Below are 17,849 nucleotides of genomic sequence, written 5' to 3'. Positions count from 1 at the left end.
CACCATCTCCCCCACTTACCCCCACCATATTCTTACAACCTTCACACAACCGACACCACCTCCCTACCCCCCCCCCTCCTACCCTCACCCCCCCTCCCCACAACTCCCACCTCCCCTACCCCCACCCCTCCCAGCCCTCACCCCCTCCCCCAACTCCCCACCCCACAACCCCCCGCCCCCCACAACTCCCACCCCTCCCCACATCCCCCACCCCTCCCCACAACCCCTACCCCTCCCCACAACCCTCACCCCTTCCCCCCAACTCCCACCCCTCCCCCCCAACCCCCCCCCAACCCCATCCCCTCCCCACAACCCCACCATCTCCCCAAACAGGCGGTACGGGACCAAATGCTCCGGGTGTGAGCAAGGTATCCCACCCACCCAGGTCGTGCGCCGTGCCCAGGAAAACGTCTACCACCTCCACTGTTTCGCTTGCGTCATCTGCCAGCGACAACTGAACACGGGTGACGAATTCTATCTGATGGAGGACAACAAACTGGTGTGTAAGAGCGACTACGAGCAGGCCAAGCAGAGAGGTATGTCGCTGAAGGGTAAGGTCGCCGTCTGGTTACGTTTTCACTCTTTGCGTGACTTGTCTGTTTACATTCTCCCGCCCTCCACCTTCCCTTACATTGGCTGCCGTGAGCATTTGTTGTTGAAGCTAGTAGGATATAATTCTGCCATTACTTAACTACTTCCTCACCAATTGAAAAAAAAAAGATCTTATATTTTTCCTATTTGTTAATCTTTGATATAATTTTATTTGTTTATTTAGCTACTTATTTTTTTCTCCTCCATCTGAATGTTATTTGCAACTGTGAATGCCAGCTAGCGACTCGAAAACTCAACCAACAATAATAAATTCAACACGAGAGTTTATTTTATTTGTAGAATGTAAATTACAAGGTTCTCAAGAGTGCATGTTCCGTGCGGAGTCGGTCCAGTTAACTTTGCAATATTGCCATTCAGTTAGTAGCGTTTAGTGCGTGGGGGTACAAATATAACCCAGGGCGTTCATCTGTCACGGGGAGCTATTTACTAGTCACAGTAGAGAGCTTGTGTTTCTCTACCACTATATATCTCGCCCAGGTCTACAGGTGTGTATCATCTAACTGTATGGATCTTTAGTTTGAGTTTTGACATCACACGATATATGACGGTGGTGTTTACTTTATCGTAGATCTTAGAACCACAAGGGGTCTTTGTATCACAGGGGGTCTTTGTATCACAGGGGGTCTTTGTATCACAAGGGGGTCTTTGTATCACAAGGGGTCTTTGTATCACAGGGGGTCTTTGTATCACAGGGGGTCTTTGTATCACAGGGGATCTTTGTATCACAGGGGGTCTTTGTATCACAAGGGGTCTTTGTATCACAAGGGGTCTTTGTATCACAGGGGGTCTTTGTATCACAAGGGGTCTTTGTATCACAGGGGTCTTTGTATCTAGGGGTCTTTGCATCTGGGGGTCTTTGTATCACAGGGGTCTTTGTATCTAGAGGGTCTTTGTACCAGGGGTCTTTGTACACAGGGGTCTTTGTACAACAAGGGGTCTTTGGGGGTCTTTGTATTACACTTTGTATCACAGGGCTTTGTATCACTGGGGTTCTTTGTATCTGGGGTCTTTGTATCTGAGAGGAGTCTTTGTTTAACAAGGGGTCTTTGTACAACAGAATCTTTGGGCTCAAAGTCTTTGTATCACACGGTCTTTGTATCACAGGTTCTTTGTATCACAGGGGTCTTTGTATCTGGAGGAATCTTTGCAACAACAGGGGTCTTTGTACAACAGGGTCTTTTACAACAAGGGGTCTTTGTACAACAGGGGGGTCTTTGTATTACATTCTTTGTATCACAGGGAGTCTTTGTATCACAGAGTCGTCTTTGTACAACAGGGGGTCTTTGTACAACAGGGAGTCTTTGTATTTCAGGGATCTTTGTACAACAGGGGGTCTTTGTATTATTTGTTTAATGATGTTTTTTATCACGGGGGTCTTTGTACAACAGGGGGTCTTTTAATCACAGGTCTTTGTATCACAGGGGGATTTTTTATCGCAGGGATATTTGCTCTTGAATCTAGCCTTAGAAATATTTGAATCAAGATCACTGAAACAATCTGTATTTTACACTTATTATTTTTATCCATCAAGTCAGTTTATTTTATTTTTTTGAGGCGCGGTAAAAATTTTGACAAAGGCTGTACACATTTTACATTAGTTGTCTAGATTTCACTGTAAAACTTTTCAGTAAGGTCCTATTTACACTTCACTGCCAGAAAGGGATTTTAGTCTCAGGCATTTTTTTATTATTTATTATTCACTGTTATCGTTTTATATTAATTATTTGGGTGTTAATTTTGGTTGACTGGAGAGTAAAGGCGTCAGTTGGGTAAAGGTCTTTGATAAAGTACTGTGCGTGTAAAGGTTATTTAAATAGTTAAATGTAATACGCATGTAAGATTCTTTACTGGGAGTGTTGTAGGTGTTGTTGTTGTGTTGAGTTCTCGTGTTGCCGCTGGCGTCACCCCCACCCACGCCCTCTACCGCCCCGCCCCACGCCCGGCCTAGCCCACGCCACGACCCGCTCACACCCGCATGCTATCAGTATTACCAACTTTTGCCAAAAATCAGCTTTCCAAAACTCCTTCACCCGGACTGTCCGGAAACCAACCCTCCTGAATGTAGGTGTTAGAAGCTGATGGTGTGGCGGCCGCTGCCACAGCTGCTGGGGCGGCTGCGGCGGCGGCGGCGGTGTTGGTGGTGGTGTAGGCTGGCCGCGTCCCCGCCACGCCCATCAGGAGACGTTCTGACTGTGTGTCTCGGGTGGCATGTGTTTACAGAGGACGACCTGAGTGGCAAGCGTCCGCGCACCACCATCAATGCCCGTCAGCTGGAGAAACTGAAGGCAGCTTACAGCAAGTGCGCCAAGCCGCCCCGCCACGTCCGCGAGCAGCTGGCGGCGGATACCGGCCTCGACATGAGGGTCGTGCAAGTCTGGTTTCAGAACAGGTACGTCTGGTGAGCTATGTGCCGCCCAGGCCGCCCGCCACCCACCCACACACCGCCCAGTGGTCCCCACAAACTCCCTTACTTCCTACTATTTCTTGCCTGTAGTGGAGCTTGGCATAAAACTTGTCACTTGCTGGCTGCTGTAACTGTCATCATCTCTCCCGTTTACTGTCTTCTGAAGACTAACTTTCTGTTTACCAGTCACACAAATAAAAGAACACTAAATTTATAAACCATCATATTCCATTGGTGAGTTTGGGGACCACTGGTGCTGAGGGACACTCGAGCTGTAACAGGAGGGGAGTGTGGGGGTCTGAACCAGCCAAACTGTCTGCCACCTCCACTGTTCATCAAAGCTGTGGTGATAGCAGCGCTGGTAGCTGACTGTCCACGCCCTAACACCCCGCACACCATCTTCTGTTGCCGCCTTCGTGTGCTGCCCAAAGGGGTAAGGTACAGTGGTGTCCTGAGCGGTACGAACACTGTAGAGGCGGCACCACTGCTCAGCCTAGCTGGTAGCCGCGGCAACACTGCTCTGGGAGTTAGATGGTACAGTAGTTGTATAGTAGCATTTTGCACCCTGGGCCCGGCGAAGGCTCCAGGCTGACTTTAGCAACTAATGTTAGAGCAACCATTTAGAGATTGTTAGAGCCAGGGTTGGGAGACTCCGAGACAGAGATAATATATTAGTGATCTCTGAGGACTGCTGCTGTGATTTATAACATTTCATGCTGACAGCACAATATGTCTTAGAGAAGCACTTAGACACTGCATGTTATGGGGCGATCACAGTAGACGCTAGGCTATAACCGGGCGGACTTTGCTAGCCCTAGTATAGGAATAATACTGTGTATTAGGCTGTTTCTAGACTGCACTATAGTGAAGGTATAATTTTAGCTTGTTAGGTTAGTTACCTCGACCTCTGCTAGCTGTATCATAGAGAAACACTTAACTGTCTAGGGTTTATATGGATGGGTTCTGCTGGTTCTAGTGTAGACATCTGGTGGACATCGGCTTAGGTGTGAGGCGACTTTGTACTGCTATCCAACGATAACAAAACACATTAGCATGAGTATTTTATTTTATTTTAGGAAGCATTGTTCATATGGTAAGTACATGTGGAACGAAATAAATGCTGTAGTGGGCGTTACTAGCCAGTACTAATAGTATTTACTGCCACCAGGCGGCCATAAGACAACTGATAAACACAATATTTACGTTCACATAATGGAAATAGACTGCACACGCCATTGTAATAGGGAGGTGACAAAGTTAATGGACATATAAGCTGGTTTATGTTACTGTTAGGTTTGGTGAGTTCAAAAGGCCTGCGTTCTGTCGATAAACGTTTGGTGAGTTCAAAAGGCCTGCGTTCTGTCGATAAGCGTTTGCACTACGCTACCATGAAGTACGTCATCACAGATAGCTTGGTTAGGTGAGGCTAAGCTGTTGAGATCAGAGTCGAGACTAAAGTGCCATATACGGTTCGATAAACGTGTGTACTAAACCACCATGAAATCTAGCAGTACCACAAATTTCCACCACCAATTACTGTTACAGCGTCTAATCCAAGATCACTCGAACACACACACCTGACCAAACTTGAGAACAGAAAAGTTTTTTGAGAGAAGTTGGATCTAAGTTTACAATTAGCTGATTGAAAAAAAAAACTGTAAATCAAAGAAACGTACAACATGAAACCCGAGGAGTGAAAGGCCAGCCAAGAAAGTTCTGGTCAACCCAACTTTGGTCAGCGGGATAACTAACCCCTCACAGGACTAATTTACAGAATGTGTTGATCACGTCAAACACCAACATTCTGGGTCCTTTCATCAAACTCATCTGGGAGAGAATTTGGGGTATGTGGTGATAATAAAAAACTAACTGTTTTTATACATAGTGTGTCATGCTTGTAGTAGTTTTAGGCATAATAGTAACAGTAAACTTTAATGTAAGCGTTAGAAATCCTATTAGAAAAAATAGTATAGCATTTGATTATGCCATAAGTGATGTTTACTTTGTGTACTATGAGAATGACGAGTGAAATGAGTGTTGTGACACTTTAGGAAGACGTCTGGTTTAAAAACAGGGGAGTAGTCAACTTGGGGCAGCAGACCGAGGAAGTCTACCGTAGTAATGGAGAAGTTTATATTGTACTGAATTAGCTATCAATGCTTGTACATAATTACAGTTTCCTTCCCCTTTTATTAGTAAGCGGGCTGTGCCGACCCTTCTGGCCCCACGGAAGTATTAGGTTACACTCACGCAATTTAAAAATTTTTCTTTAATAGTAATAACTATTTTTCATGCTTTTCGTATTCTGACTTACACATTCATTAGCTATGATGTTTGGTTTGTATAGCGTGCATCAAAGTGATCTAATATTATCAATACATTTTTTTAGAGTGAAGGAAAGGCGTTTAAATTAAAGACGAGCGCTAGTAAAGAAGCGTAGTGCCTTCAAACATTTATGTTCTCCCAGCCTCAAAAATTTGTGTATCTCGATAATTCATCACTATTTTATTGATGATGGGGTACACATATAAAGCAAAACAAAATCTACCATCTTTTCATTTTAAAATAAGACCACGGAATAGCGTTATGGCACCATGCTGGGAATGTTATCAAGAGACTGTCGGTGTGTCATAACCTGTGTTATAATTATGGTAGTGTGGGGTTCCTCTGGTTCAGTGAGTGGTGGTGAGGGTGTCCTGGGGTAATGAGTGGTGGTGAGGGTGTACTGGGGCAGTGAGGGTGTCCTAGGGTAGTGAGTGGTGGTGAGGGTGTCCTAGGGCAGTGAGGGTGTCCAGGGTAGTGAGTGGTGGTGAGGGTGTCCTAGGGTAGTGAGTGGTGGTGAGGGTGTCCTGGGGCAGTGAGTGGTGGTGAGGGTGTCCTGGGGTAGTGAGTGGTGGTGAGGGTGTCCTGGGGTAGTGAGTGGTGGTGAGGGTGTCCTGGGGCAGTGAGTGGTGGTGGTGAAGCTTTCTGAAAGTCTCCAGGAGCAGTTTTGTCTCTCAGTGTAAGATACAAGCCAGACCTGCACGATCCTCTTGTTGAACGGGATGTTGTTCACTGATTTTAAATCTTAAAATGCACTTAATTCATTCAGATCCCGTTTGTAATTTCCGTTTATAATGAAATTCCTACTCAGATAATGTTATAATAACTTCGAGTTGCCATTAGTCTTACTGTGGGTATAGTCTGGCATGATTTGTGTGTAAGTTTTCACCCTAACTGGTTTAGTCCCGCTAATAAAATCTACGGCTGTCATCTACCCACTTTCAGTTACCTTGTTCTTCCTCCTCTTTGTTCCCTGCATTCTCATCAGTCACTGATGAAAGTATATGTTTCTCTGTTTATACAAATGGGTTTACTTTCCTATTCTGTGTTTGTCTTTGTTTTCAAGTACGTTCCTATTTTAGCACGTAAAGGCTGCTCAGAAAATCACAACTCTGGACCGCAGATTGTGATATTCGGCAACTTTTATAAATCCTTTTCCTCCTGTCCGTTTCTGATAAACTCCTACCGTATTATAGTCTGTAAAGTAAGATTTTATTTATAATATATAGATCTTATATGATGGTGTCATATTTAAGTTTCTAAGATACTTAAAATTAAGTTAATAATATAACAGAAATATATTTATATCGATTTCATAAATTATATCTCTAAGGAACAATAGTTTTTATAAGAATTAATGAAATAATTAAGAGAGTCAAGATCGTGTGACTCAAGTTTGTTGATGAAGGTCAGGGGCGTTGTGTTGTGAGCGTGTTGTTAATGGGGACTTAAGCTGTTTACTGACGGCCGGTTGACGTCTGTTTGTTGCAGAAGGAGACGCGACAAACAAACGACCACGTACCACCATCTCGGCGCGGCAGTTGGAGCAACTCAAACAGGCCTACAAAGAGAGTCCCAAACCCGCTCGCCACGTTAGGGAACAGCTCTCTCAGACCCTTGGCCTCGACATGAGAGTTGTGCAGGTCTGGTTCCAAAACAGGTAAACAATCCCACCGCTGCCACCAGTTTTAGTCCAGTGTTAGGTAAAAATCCCCACCACTACCACCAGTATTGCCAGTGTCCAGTGCTGTTTGGAGGTCACTCCCACCACTGTCATTATCAAACTTGTTATCTAATGATTTATGGAGATCCCAGTTCCCTTCTGGGGATATTCTAATTTGCAGGAGGCAGTTTCCAGTCAGGGAAGCTATTGAAGTTGTTGTTCTGACTAAAGCAGAGGAGTAGGGAGGTAGAAAGTAAATTGCAGTTGTTCCTTCCTGCTGAACAGTCCGATAGGTCACTCCTGTCAATACTGACAAATTAAGGAAGGGAAAAAATCCATCGGGGTTACATCCTGTCCGTTGAACTGTTTTTCATTAGTGTTGAGCGAGTGTTGCCATGTTGTATGATCCTGGGGGGGGGAGGGGTTAAGAACCAATTTTATGCTCAAAGATTGCCAAAAATACACAAATTGCATGAACCAAAATACGATATACAAAATTAATAGACAGTAAATACAGTACTTAACCGTCTATATAAAACTACAACCGACAAACACAAAACAAGACTAAATACAATGAAAAGAAAAGAAAGAAACTTTGTCAAAACCTTTGGGTAAACTGTATTCAATCAACAACCAAAGCTAAAAAAAAAACATATCAATAAAGGAAACAATAACTTTATCACAACAATTTCCGAGAAAATCTTTATACGATCAAAACTCCAAATAAAAAAACAGATATAAATAAGAACGTCCTGTGTCAGCCATCTGTGAGAACATCCTGTACAGTGTAATCAAGAGTGATGGAGCCACAAGCCCAGAGATTCATCCACCATTTCACTGCCATGACTTTTATTCTTTCATTACCTATTGAGTGAGCTGGATTATTGAAGTAGAACAGAAATATTCCAGTCAATATATAATCTCCACAGCTCTCAATTAATATTTACGTCAGTTGGATTATTGAAATATTCCCAACAGAAATGCTCCATCTTCACCATCTACCTAACTGTGATGTTATTTTTTTTATTACCGATTACATAAACTAGGGGACGGCGGTGTTCACGTGTAATTAAGCCTAGACCAGGTGTGCGCTGAGTGGGGAGGGTTATACGAAACCTCAGGTGTGGAGGGGGAGGGGTGGTACACGCGTCCAACACCTGTACGGAACAACTGCAATAAATAAATGCTCAATACTCTTCGGGGATGAAGGGCAAAATAAGTAATAGGATGATGTCATGGAAGAAGTTTCGCGCGTAAAATAAGTAAGGATTGGCGTATAATAGGTAGGGGTTGGCGTATAATAGGTAGGTATTGGCGTATAATAGGTAGGTATTGGCGTATAATAGGTAGGGGTTGGCGTACAATAGGTAGGGGTTGGCGTATAATAGGTAGGGATTGGCGTATAATAGGTAGGGGTTGGCGTATAATAGGTAGGTATTGGCGTATAATATGTAGGGTTGGCGTATAATAGGTAGGGGTTGGCGTATAATAGGTAGGTATTGGCGTATAATAGGTAGGGGTTGGCGTATAATAGGTAGGGGTTGGCGTATAATAGGTAGGGGTTGGCGTATAATAGGTAGGGGTTGGCGTATAATAGGTAGGGGTTGGCGTATAATAGGTAGGGGTTGGCGTATAATAGGTAGGGGTTGGCGTATAATAGGTAGGGATTAGGGTATAAACGTCGAGACGGGTAAAATAATTAACATTTGGGAAAGTATTCATACGTTAAGCTGGCCATCTCTCTCTCTCTCTCTCTCTCTCTCTCTCTCTCTCTCTCTCTCTCTCTCTCTCTCTCTCTCTCTCTCTCTCTCTCTCTCTCTCTCTCTCTCTCTCTCCTTCATCCGTCCCACTTCCATGACCCCCTCCATCCTCTCGCCTTCCTCTCCTCCCCTCTTCCCTCCCATTTCCCTGTCCCACCTCCATTCGTTCCCCCCCTCCCTTCCAACCATCTTCCCTTCCCCATCACCGTCCCTCCTTCCCTATCTCCTTTCCTCCCTCCTTCAATCCCATTTCCCTTCTCCATCTCCCTCCATCTTCTTTCCTCCTTCCATCCCTTCTCGTATCCTCCCCTCCCTCCTGCCCCCCCTCCCTCGCGGCCCGGCTCCCTCATCTTACTAATGGATATGGAAGAAAGTCGTAAAAGTTTGGAGGAATATTTTTAAACGCCTTACGATGTTTCTAGTGACGTCAAATCTGGCGGCTCCTGAGGAAGTGGATAAGTGATTTGGAGAAAAAAAAAAACCCTCCCTGATATTTTTTTTGTTAATTGTACCATGAGTCACTTACGACCTTACACAAATGAAGGGTCACCTGAAGAATAGACACCCCAGTTTATTTCACCTGAAGATTAGACACCCACACGGTAGCCTCGCTTAACCTTACCTAACTTACCATAACCTAACCTAACCTAATACTAACTTAACGTAATGCTAACCTAACCTAATGCTAACCTAACCTAATACTAACTTAACGTAATGCTAACCTAACCTAATGCTAACCTAACCTAATGCTAACCTAACCTAATACTAACCTAACCTAATGCTAACCTAACCTAATACTAACCTAACCTAATGCTAACCTAACCTAATGCTAACCTAACCTAATGCTAACCTAACCTAATGCTAACCTAACCTAATACTAACCTAACCTAATGCTAACCTAACATAATACTAACTTAACCTAATGCTAACCTAACCTAATGCTAACCTAACCTAAGAACAAAAGGCTAATCTAGTTTAAAGCGAACTTAAAGGTAACACAACGTAATGTAACCCAAACGCTAACCTAACCCTCATCTAACCACACACTAACCTAATGCTAACTTAACCTAATGCTAACCTAACCTAATACTAACTTAACGTAATGCTAACCTAACCTAATGCTAACCTAACCTAATGCTAACCTAACCTAATGCTAACCTAACCTAATGCTAACCTAACGTAATGCTAACCTAACCTAATGCTAACCTAACCTAATGCTAACCTAACCTAATGCTAACCTAACCTAATGCTAACCTAACGTAATGCTAACCTAACCTAATGCTAACCTAACCTAAAAACATAAAGCTAATCTAGTTTAAAGCGAACTTAAAAGTAACACAACGTAATGTAACCCAAACGCTAACCTAACCCTCATCTAACCACACACTAACCTAATGCTAACTTAACCTAATGCTAACCTAACCTAATGCTAACCTAACCTAATGCTAACCTAACCTAATGCTAACCTAACCTAATACTAACTTAACCTAATGCTAACCTAACCTAATGCTAACCTAACCTAATGCTAACCTAACCTAATGCTAACCTAACCTAATGCTAACCTAACGTAATGCTAACCTAACCTAATGCTAACCTAACCTAAGAACATAAAGCTAATCTAGTTTAAAGCGAACTTAAAGGTAACACAACGTAATGTAACCCAAACGCTAACCTAACCCTCATCTAACCACACACTAACCTAATGCTAACTTAACCTAATCAAATGCTAACCTAACTCTAACCAAACCTATCCTGACCTGCTTAAGCTAACCTAACCTATAATACTAAGTTAACCAAACATAATATAATCGAACCTAACAAAGCCAAATCTAATCCCACCAGGTTAGGTTGTGGTCTTTAATAATCAGGTGAAATAAACTGGGGTGTCTAATATTCAGGTGATTAGCAATATATATATAGATAGATATATGCAGCCCCCCTGTATATATATAAAATGTATACTTCAGGAATATGTTAATCAGCAAATGTATAGATTAAAAGCTTAACATCAACACCGGAAAAAGATAGAGGGATAGCAACGAATGCTTTTATCTGTGTCTCTTAAAGCTAACACAATATTGCTCTCCCTTTCTCTCTCTTTAACAGGCCTACGGTAATCTCTCTCTCTCTCTCTCTCTCTCTCTCTCTCTCTCTCTCTCTCTCTCTCTCTCTCTCTCTCTTTAAGCCACAACTCTCCCACATAGGCCTATTGTTCCTTCTATTGTTAAACTTCTGCCTTGTGTTTTGTTGACTGCAGTCCTTTTGTGTTCAACCCAACCACTCTACTATGCCTATCATCTACTATGCCTATCATCTACTATGCCTATCATCTACTATGCCTATCATCTACTATGCCTATCATCTACTATGCCTATCATCTACTATGCCTATCATCTACTATGCTTATCATCTACTATGCCTATCATCTACTATGCCTATCATCTACTATGCCTATCATCTACTATGCCTATCATCTACTATGCCTATCATCTACTATGCTTATTATCTACTATGCTTATTATCTACTATGCCTATCATCTACTATGCTTATTATCTACTATTCTTATTATCTACTATGCCTATCATCTACTATGCTTATTATCTACTATGCTTATCATCTACTATGCCTATCATCTACTATGCCTATCATCTACTATGCTTATCATCTACTATGCCTATCATCTACTATGCTTATCATCTACTATGCCTATCATCTACTATGCTTATTATCTACTATGCTTATTATCTACTATGCCTATCATCTACTATGCCTATCATCTACTATGCCTATCATCTACTATGCCTATCATCTACTATGCCTATCATCTACTATGCTTATTATCTACTATGCTTATTATCTACTATGCCTATCATCTACTATGCTTATTATCTACTATGCTTACCACCTACTATGCCTATCATCTACTATGCTTATCATCTACTATGCCTATCATCTACTATGCTTATATCAACTATGTTATTATCTATGCCAATCTACTATGCCTATCATCTATTCTACTACATCATCTACTATCCATATCTACTATGCCTATCATCTACTATGCCTATCATCTACTATGCCTATCATCTCCTACTATGCCTATCATCTTCTACCATGCCAATATCTCCTACTATGCCTATCATCTCCAACTATGCCTATCATCTCCTACTATGCCTATCATCTACTATGCCTATCATCTCCTACTATGCCTATCATCTCCTACTATGCCTATCATCTCCCTACTATGCCCATCTCTCCTACTATGCCTATCATCTCCTACTATGCCTACCATCTCCTACTATGCCTATCATCTCCTACTATGCTTATCATCTCCTACTATGCCTATCATCTCTACTATGCCTATCATCTCCTACTATGCCTATCATCTCCCTACTATGCCTATCATCATCTCTCCTACTATGCCTATCATCTCTACTATGCCTATCATCTCCTACTATGCCTATCATCTCCTACTATGCTTATCATCATCTCCTACTATGCCTAATATCTCTACTATGCCTATCATCTCCCTACTATGCCTATCATTCCTACTATGCCTATCATCTCCTACTATGCCTATCACTTCCTACTATGCCTATCATCTCTACTATGCCTATCATCTCGTACTATCTGCCTATCATCTCCTACTATGCTATCATCTCCCTACCATGCCTATCATCTCCTACTATGCCTATCATCTCCTACTATGCCTATCATCTCCTACTATGCCTATCATCTCCTACTATGCCTATCATCTCTACTATGCCTATCATCTCCTACTATGCCTATCATCTCTACTATGCCTATCATCTCCTACTATGCCTATCATCTCCTACTATGCCTATCATCTCTCTACTATGCCTATCATCTCCTACTATGCCTATCATCTCTACTATGCCTATCATCTCCTACTATGCCTATCATCTCTACTATGCCTATTAATTCCTACTATGCCTATCATCTCCCACTATGCTATCATCTCCTACTATGCCTATCATCTCTCCTACTATGCCATCATCCCTACTATGCCTATCATCTCCTACTATGCCTATCATCTCCTACTATGCCTATCATCTCTCCTCTACTATGCCTATCATCTCCTACTATGCCTATCCTCTCCTACTATGCCTATCATCTCCTACTATGCCTATCATCTCCTACTATGCCTATCATCTCCTACTATGCCTATCATCTCTCTACTATGCCTATCATCTCCTACTATGCATATCATCTCCTACTATGCCTATCATCTCCTACTATCCTATCATCTACTATGCCTATCATCTCTACTATGCCTATCATCTCCTACTATGCCTAATATCTCTACTATGCCTATCATCTCCTACTATGCATATCATCTCCTACTATGCCTAACATCTCCTACTATGCCTATCATCTCCTACTATGCCTATCATCTCTCCTACTATGCTACATCTCCTACTATGCCTATCATCTCTACTATGCCTATCATCTCCTACTATGCTTACTTCTCCTACTATGCCTATCATCTCCTACTATGCCTATCATCTCCCTACTATGCCATCATCTCCTACTATGCCTATCATCTCCTACTATGCCTATCATCTCCCTACTATGCTTATCATCTCCTACTATGCCTATCATCTCTCTACTATGCCTATCATCTCCTACTATGCTTATCATCTCTACTATGCCTTCATCCTCTTATGCCTATCATTCTATTGCCTATCATCTCTACTATGCCTATCATCATCTCCTACTATGCCTATCATCTCTACTATGCCTATCATCTCCTACTATGCCTATCATCTCCTACTATGCATATCATCTCCTACTATGCCTATCATCTCGTACTATGCCTATCATCTCCTACTATGCCTATCATCTCCTTGCCCATGATCTCCTACTATGCCTATCATCTCCTACTATGCCTATCATCTCTACTATGCCTATCATCCCCACTATGCCATATCTCCCACTATGCCCATCATCTCCTACTATGCCTATCATCTCCTACTATGCCTATCATCTCCTCCTACTATGCCTATCATCTCTACTATGCCTATCATCTCCTACTATCTATCATCTCTACTATGCCTATCATCTCTACTATGCCTATCATCTCTACTATGCCTATCATCTCTACTATGCCTATCATCTCTACTATGCCTATCATCTCCTACTATGCCTATCATCTCCTACTATGCCTATCATCTCTCTACTATGCCTATCATCTCCTACTATGCCTAATCTCTTACTATGCCTATCATCTCCTACTATGCCTATCATCTTCCTACTATGCCTATCATCTTCTACTATGCCTATCATCTCTACTATGCCTATCATCTCCCTACTATGCCTATCATCTCCTACTATGCCTATCATCTCTCTACTATGCCTATCATCTCTCTACTATGCCTATCATCTCCTACTATGCCTATCATCTCCCTATATGCCTATCATCTCTATACTATGCCTATCATCTCCTACTATGCCTATCATCTCCTACTATGCCTATCATCTCCTACTATGCCTATCATCTCTACTATGCCTATCATCTCCTACTATGCCTATCATCTCTCTACTATGCCTATCATCTCCACTATGCCTATCATCTGTCCTACTGCCTAGCATCTCCTACTATGCCTATCATCTCCTACTATGCCTATCATCTCCTACTATGCCTATCATCTCCCACTATGCCTATCATCTCCTACTATGCCTATCATCTCTATACTATGCCTATCATCTCCTACTATGCCTATCATCTCCCTACTATGCCTATCATCTCCTACTATGGCTATCATCTCCTACTATGCCTATCATCTCCTACTATGCTTATCATCTCTACTATGCCTATCATCTCTACTATGCCTATCATCTCCTACTATGCCTATCATCTCCTACACATGGCTATCATCTCCTACTATGCCTATCATCTCTACTATGCCTATCATCTCCTACTATGCCTATCATCTCCTACTATGCCTATCATCTCTACTATGCCTATCATCTCCAACTATGCCTAATATCTCTCCTACTATGCCTATCATCTACTATGCCTATCATCTATTATGCCTATCATCTCCTACTAACCTTATCATCTCCTCCTACTATGCCCATCATCTGTCCTACTATGCCTATCATTCCTACTATGCCTATCATCTCCTACTATGCCTATCATCTCCTACTATGCCTATCTCTACTATGCCTATCATCTCCTACTATGCCTATCATCTGTCCTACTATGCCTAGCATCTCCTACTATGCCTATCATCTCCTACTATGCCTATCATCTCTCTACTATGCCTATCATCTCTACTATGCCTATCATCTCCTACTATGTTTATCATCTCTACTATGCCTATCATCTCTACTATGCCTATCATCTCTCTACTATGCCTATCATCTCCTACTATGCCTATCATCTCTCCTACTATGCCTATCATCTCTACTATGCCTATCATCTCCACTATGCCTATCATCTCTCTACTATGCCTATCATCTCCTACTATGCCTATCATCTCCTACTATGCCTATCATCTCTTACTATGCCTATCATCTCTCATATGCCTATCATCTCCTACTATGCCTAATATCTCTACTATGCCTATCATCTCTTACTATGCCTATCATCTCTACTATGCCTATCATCTCCTACTATGCCTATCATCTCTACTATGCCTATCATCTCCTACTATGCCTATCATCTCTACTATGCCTCTCATCTCTACTATGCCTATCATCTCCCACTATGCTTATCATCTCTACTATGCCTATCATCTCTACTATGCCTATCATCTCTACTATGCCTATCATCTCTACTATGCCTATCATCTCCTACTATGCCTATCATCTCTACTATGCCCATCATCTTCCTACTATGCCTTCATCATCTCTACTATGCCTATCATCTCCTACTATGCCTATCATCTCCTACTATGCCTATCTCTACTATGCCTATCATCTCTACTATGCCTATCATCTCCTACTATGCCTATATCCTCTACTATGCCTATCATCTCCTACTATGCCTATCATCTCTACTATGCCTATCATCTCCTACTATGCCTATCATCTCCCACCATGCCTATCATCTCTCACTATGCCTATCATCTCTCGTACTATGCCTATCATCTCTACTATGCCTATCATCTCTACTATGCCTATCATCTCTACTATGCCTATCATCTCTACTATGCCTATCATCTCTACTAGGCCTATCATCTCTTGTATATGCCTATCATCTCTCTATATGCCTATCATCTCTACTAACCTTATCATCTCTACTATGCCTATCATCTCTACTATGCCTATCATCTCTTACTATGCCTATCATCTCTACTATGCCTATCATCTCTACTATGCCTATCATCTCTACTATGCCTATCATCTCCTACTATGCCTATCATCTCTACTATGCCTATCATCTCCTACTATGCCTACTCATCTCCTACTATGCCTATCATCTCCTATTATGCCCATCATCTCTACTATGCCTATCATCTCCACTATGCCTATCATCTCTACTATGCCTATCATCTCTACTATGCCTATCATCTCTACTATGCCTATCATCTCCTACTATGCCTATCATCTCTACTATGCCTATCATCTCTACTATGCCCATCATCTCTACTATGCCTATCATCTCTACTATGCCTATCATCTCTATCATGCCTATCATCTTCTACTATGCCTATCATCTATGCCTATCATTCTTACTATGCCTATCATCTCCACTAGGCCTATCATCTCTACTATGCCTATCATCTTCTATATGCCTTCACATCTTCCTACTATGCCTAATATTCTACTATGCCTTATTTACTATGTCTTAATTCTTCTATATGTCTAGTATCAGTATTTAGCAGAGAGAGAGAGAGAGAGAGAGAGAGAGAGAGAGAGAGTTTAGGTAAATGACGGGGTTTTTTTACTATTATTTTTGTTGTTATTGTTTTAAATAAAGTTTCTCCGTTAAAAAGTTTGAAGATGCGGGAAGAAACTTTTTTTTGTCAGGTTTTATTCACTACAGTTAAAACGTTTCTAAAACCTCCTTCCTTCATTCCTTCCTTCCTTTAAAACGTTCTCAACACTCGGTTTTAACTGTCAATAAACCAGATGATAAAAACCGGTTTATACTATCTAGTATTCTAACTAAATCTCAGTGACACCTTAATAAACCTGCTTCATAAAACCTCTCATTAAACCAGATGTTAAAAACCTTCGTCTCATCTTGTTTTAGTTATTATTATATCAGTATATAGATTACTTCACTGAATAAACCTTAGTGACATAATAAAACTAATCATCTCTCATATAAACCATTCTCGTCACTCTTTGGTTTAACTTTCATCATACCAACAGATAAAACCTTCTTTTCACTTCCCATCTGTTTTAATTGTCAATAAACCCAGTTGCAGTTTACCTATCTTGTAATGCTATCTACCATCCACGTTAAACCTTTACAATAACACATATAAACCTTCTCTTTTCTCCCTGTTTTAACTGTTAATAAACCAATGAACATAAAGATTTTAAAATATTGGATAAACTTACCTCATGTGTTGACCGTTACGACCGTTAAAACCACAACCGTTTCCTGAAATTAAAAAAGAAAATCAAACCACGAACCAATGAAAAATTAAATACATAAAATAAGTAAAGAAAGAAAGAAAGGAAGGAAGAAAGAAAGAAATAATATAGCTGTAGATTAACTGTATTGTAAGGGATTGAGGTTAGTACTGTATTGCATTCAGGGCCAGTTATCGTACCTCGAGTCGAGTGTACCAGTCATCTTATTGTACCTCGAGTGTACCAACCACCTTATTGTACCACGAGTGTACCAACCATCTTATTGTACCTCGAGTGTACCAAGCATCTTATTGTAACACGAGTGTACCAGCCACCTTATTGTACCTCGAGTGTACCAAGCATCTTATTGTACCTCGAGTGTACCAACCACCTTATTGTACCACGAGTGTACCAGCCACCTTATTGTACCTCGAGTGTACCAACCATCTTATTGTACCACGAGTGTACCAACCACCTTATTGTACCACGAGTGTACCAGCCACCTTATTGTACCTCGAGTGTACCAACCATCTT

General features: G+C 41.6%; 1 protein-coding gene across 1 annotated transcript in view; it reads left to right on the top strand.

The window, feature by feature from the left end:
• Positions 1-17,849, top strand: part of LOC121860205 (LIM/homeobox protein Lhx3-like) — a 59,046-nt gene that overhangs the window by 7,339 nt on the left and 33,858 nt on the right. The window contains exons 3-4 of the mRNA XM_042357284.1: positions 334-551; positions 6,830-6,998. Of these exons, the coding sequence (XP_042213218.1) occupies positions 334-551; positions 6,830-6,998 (387 nt within the window). The remainder of the gene's footprint in view (positions 1-333; positions 552-6,829; positions 6,999-17,849) is intronic.

The sequence above is a fragment of the Homarus americanus genome, unplaced genomic scaffold, assembly GCF_018991925.1.
Source record: "Homarus americanus isolate GMGI-L3 unplaced genomic scaffold, GMGI_Hamer_2.0 scaffold21914, whole genome shotgun sequence".
NCBI lineage: Eukaryota > Metazoa > Arthropoda > Malacostraca > Decapoda > Nephropidae > Homarus > Homarus americanus.
This window is presented reverse-complemented; position numbering and strand designations above follow the sequence as displayed.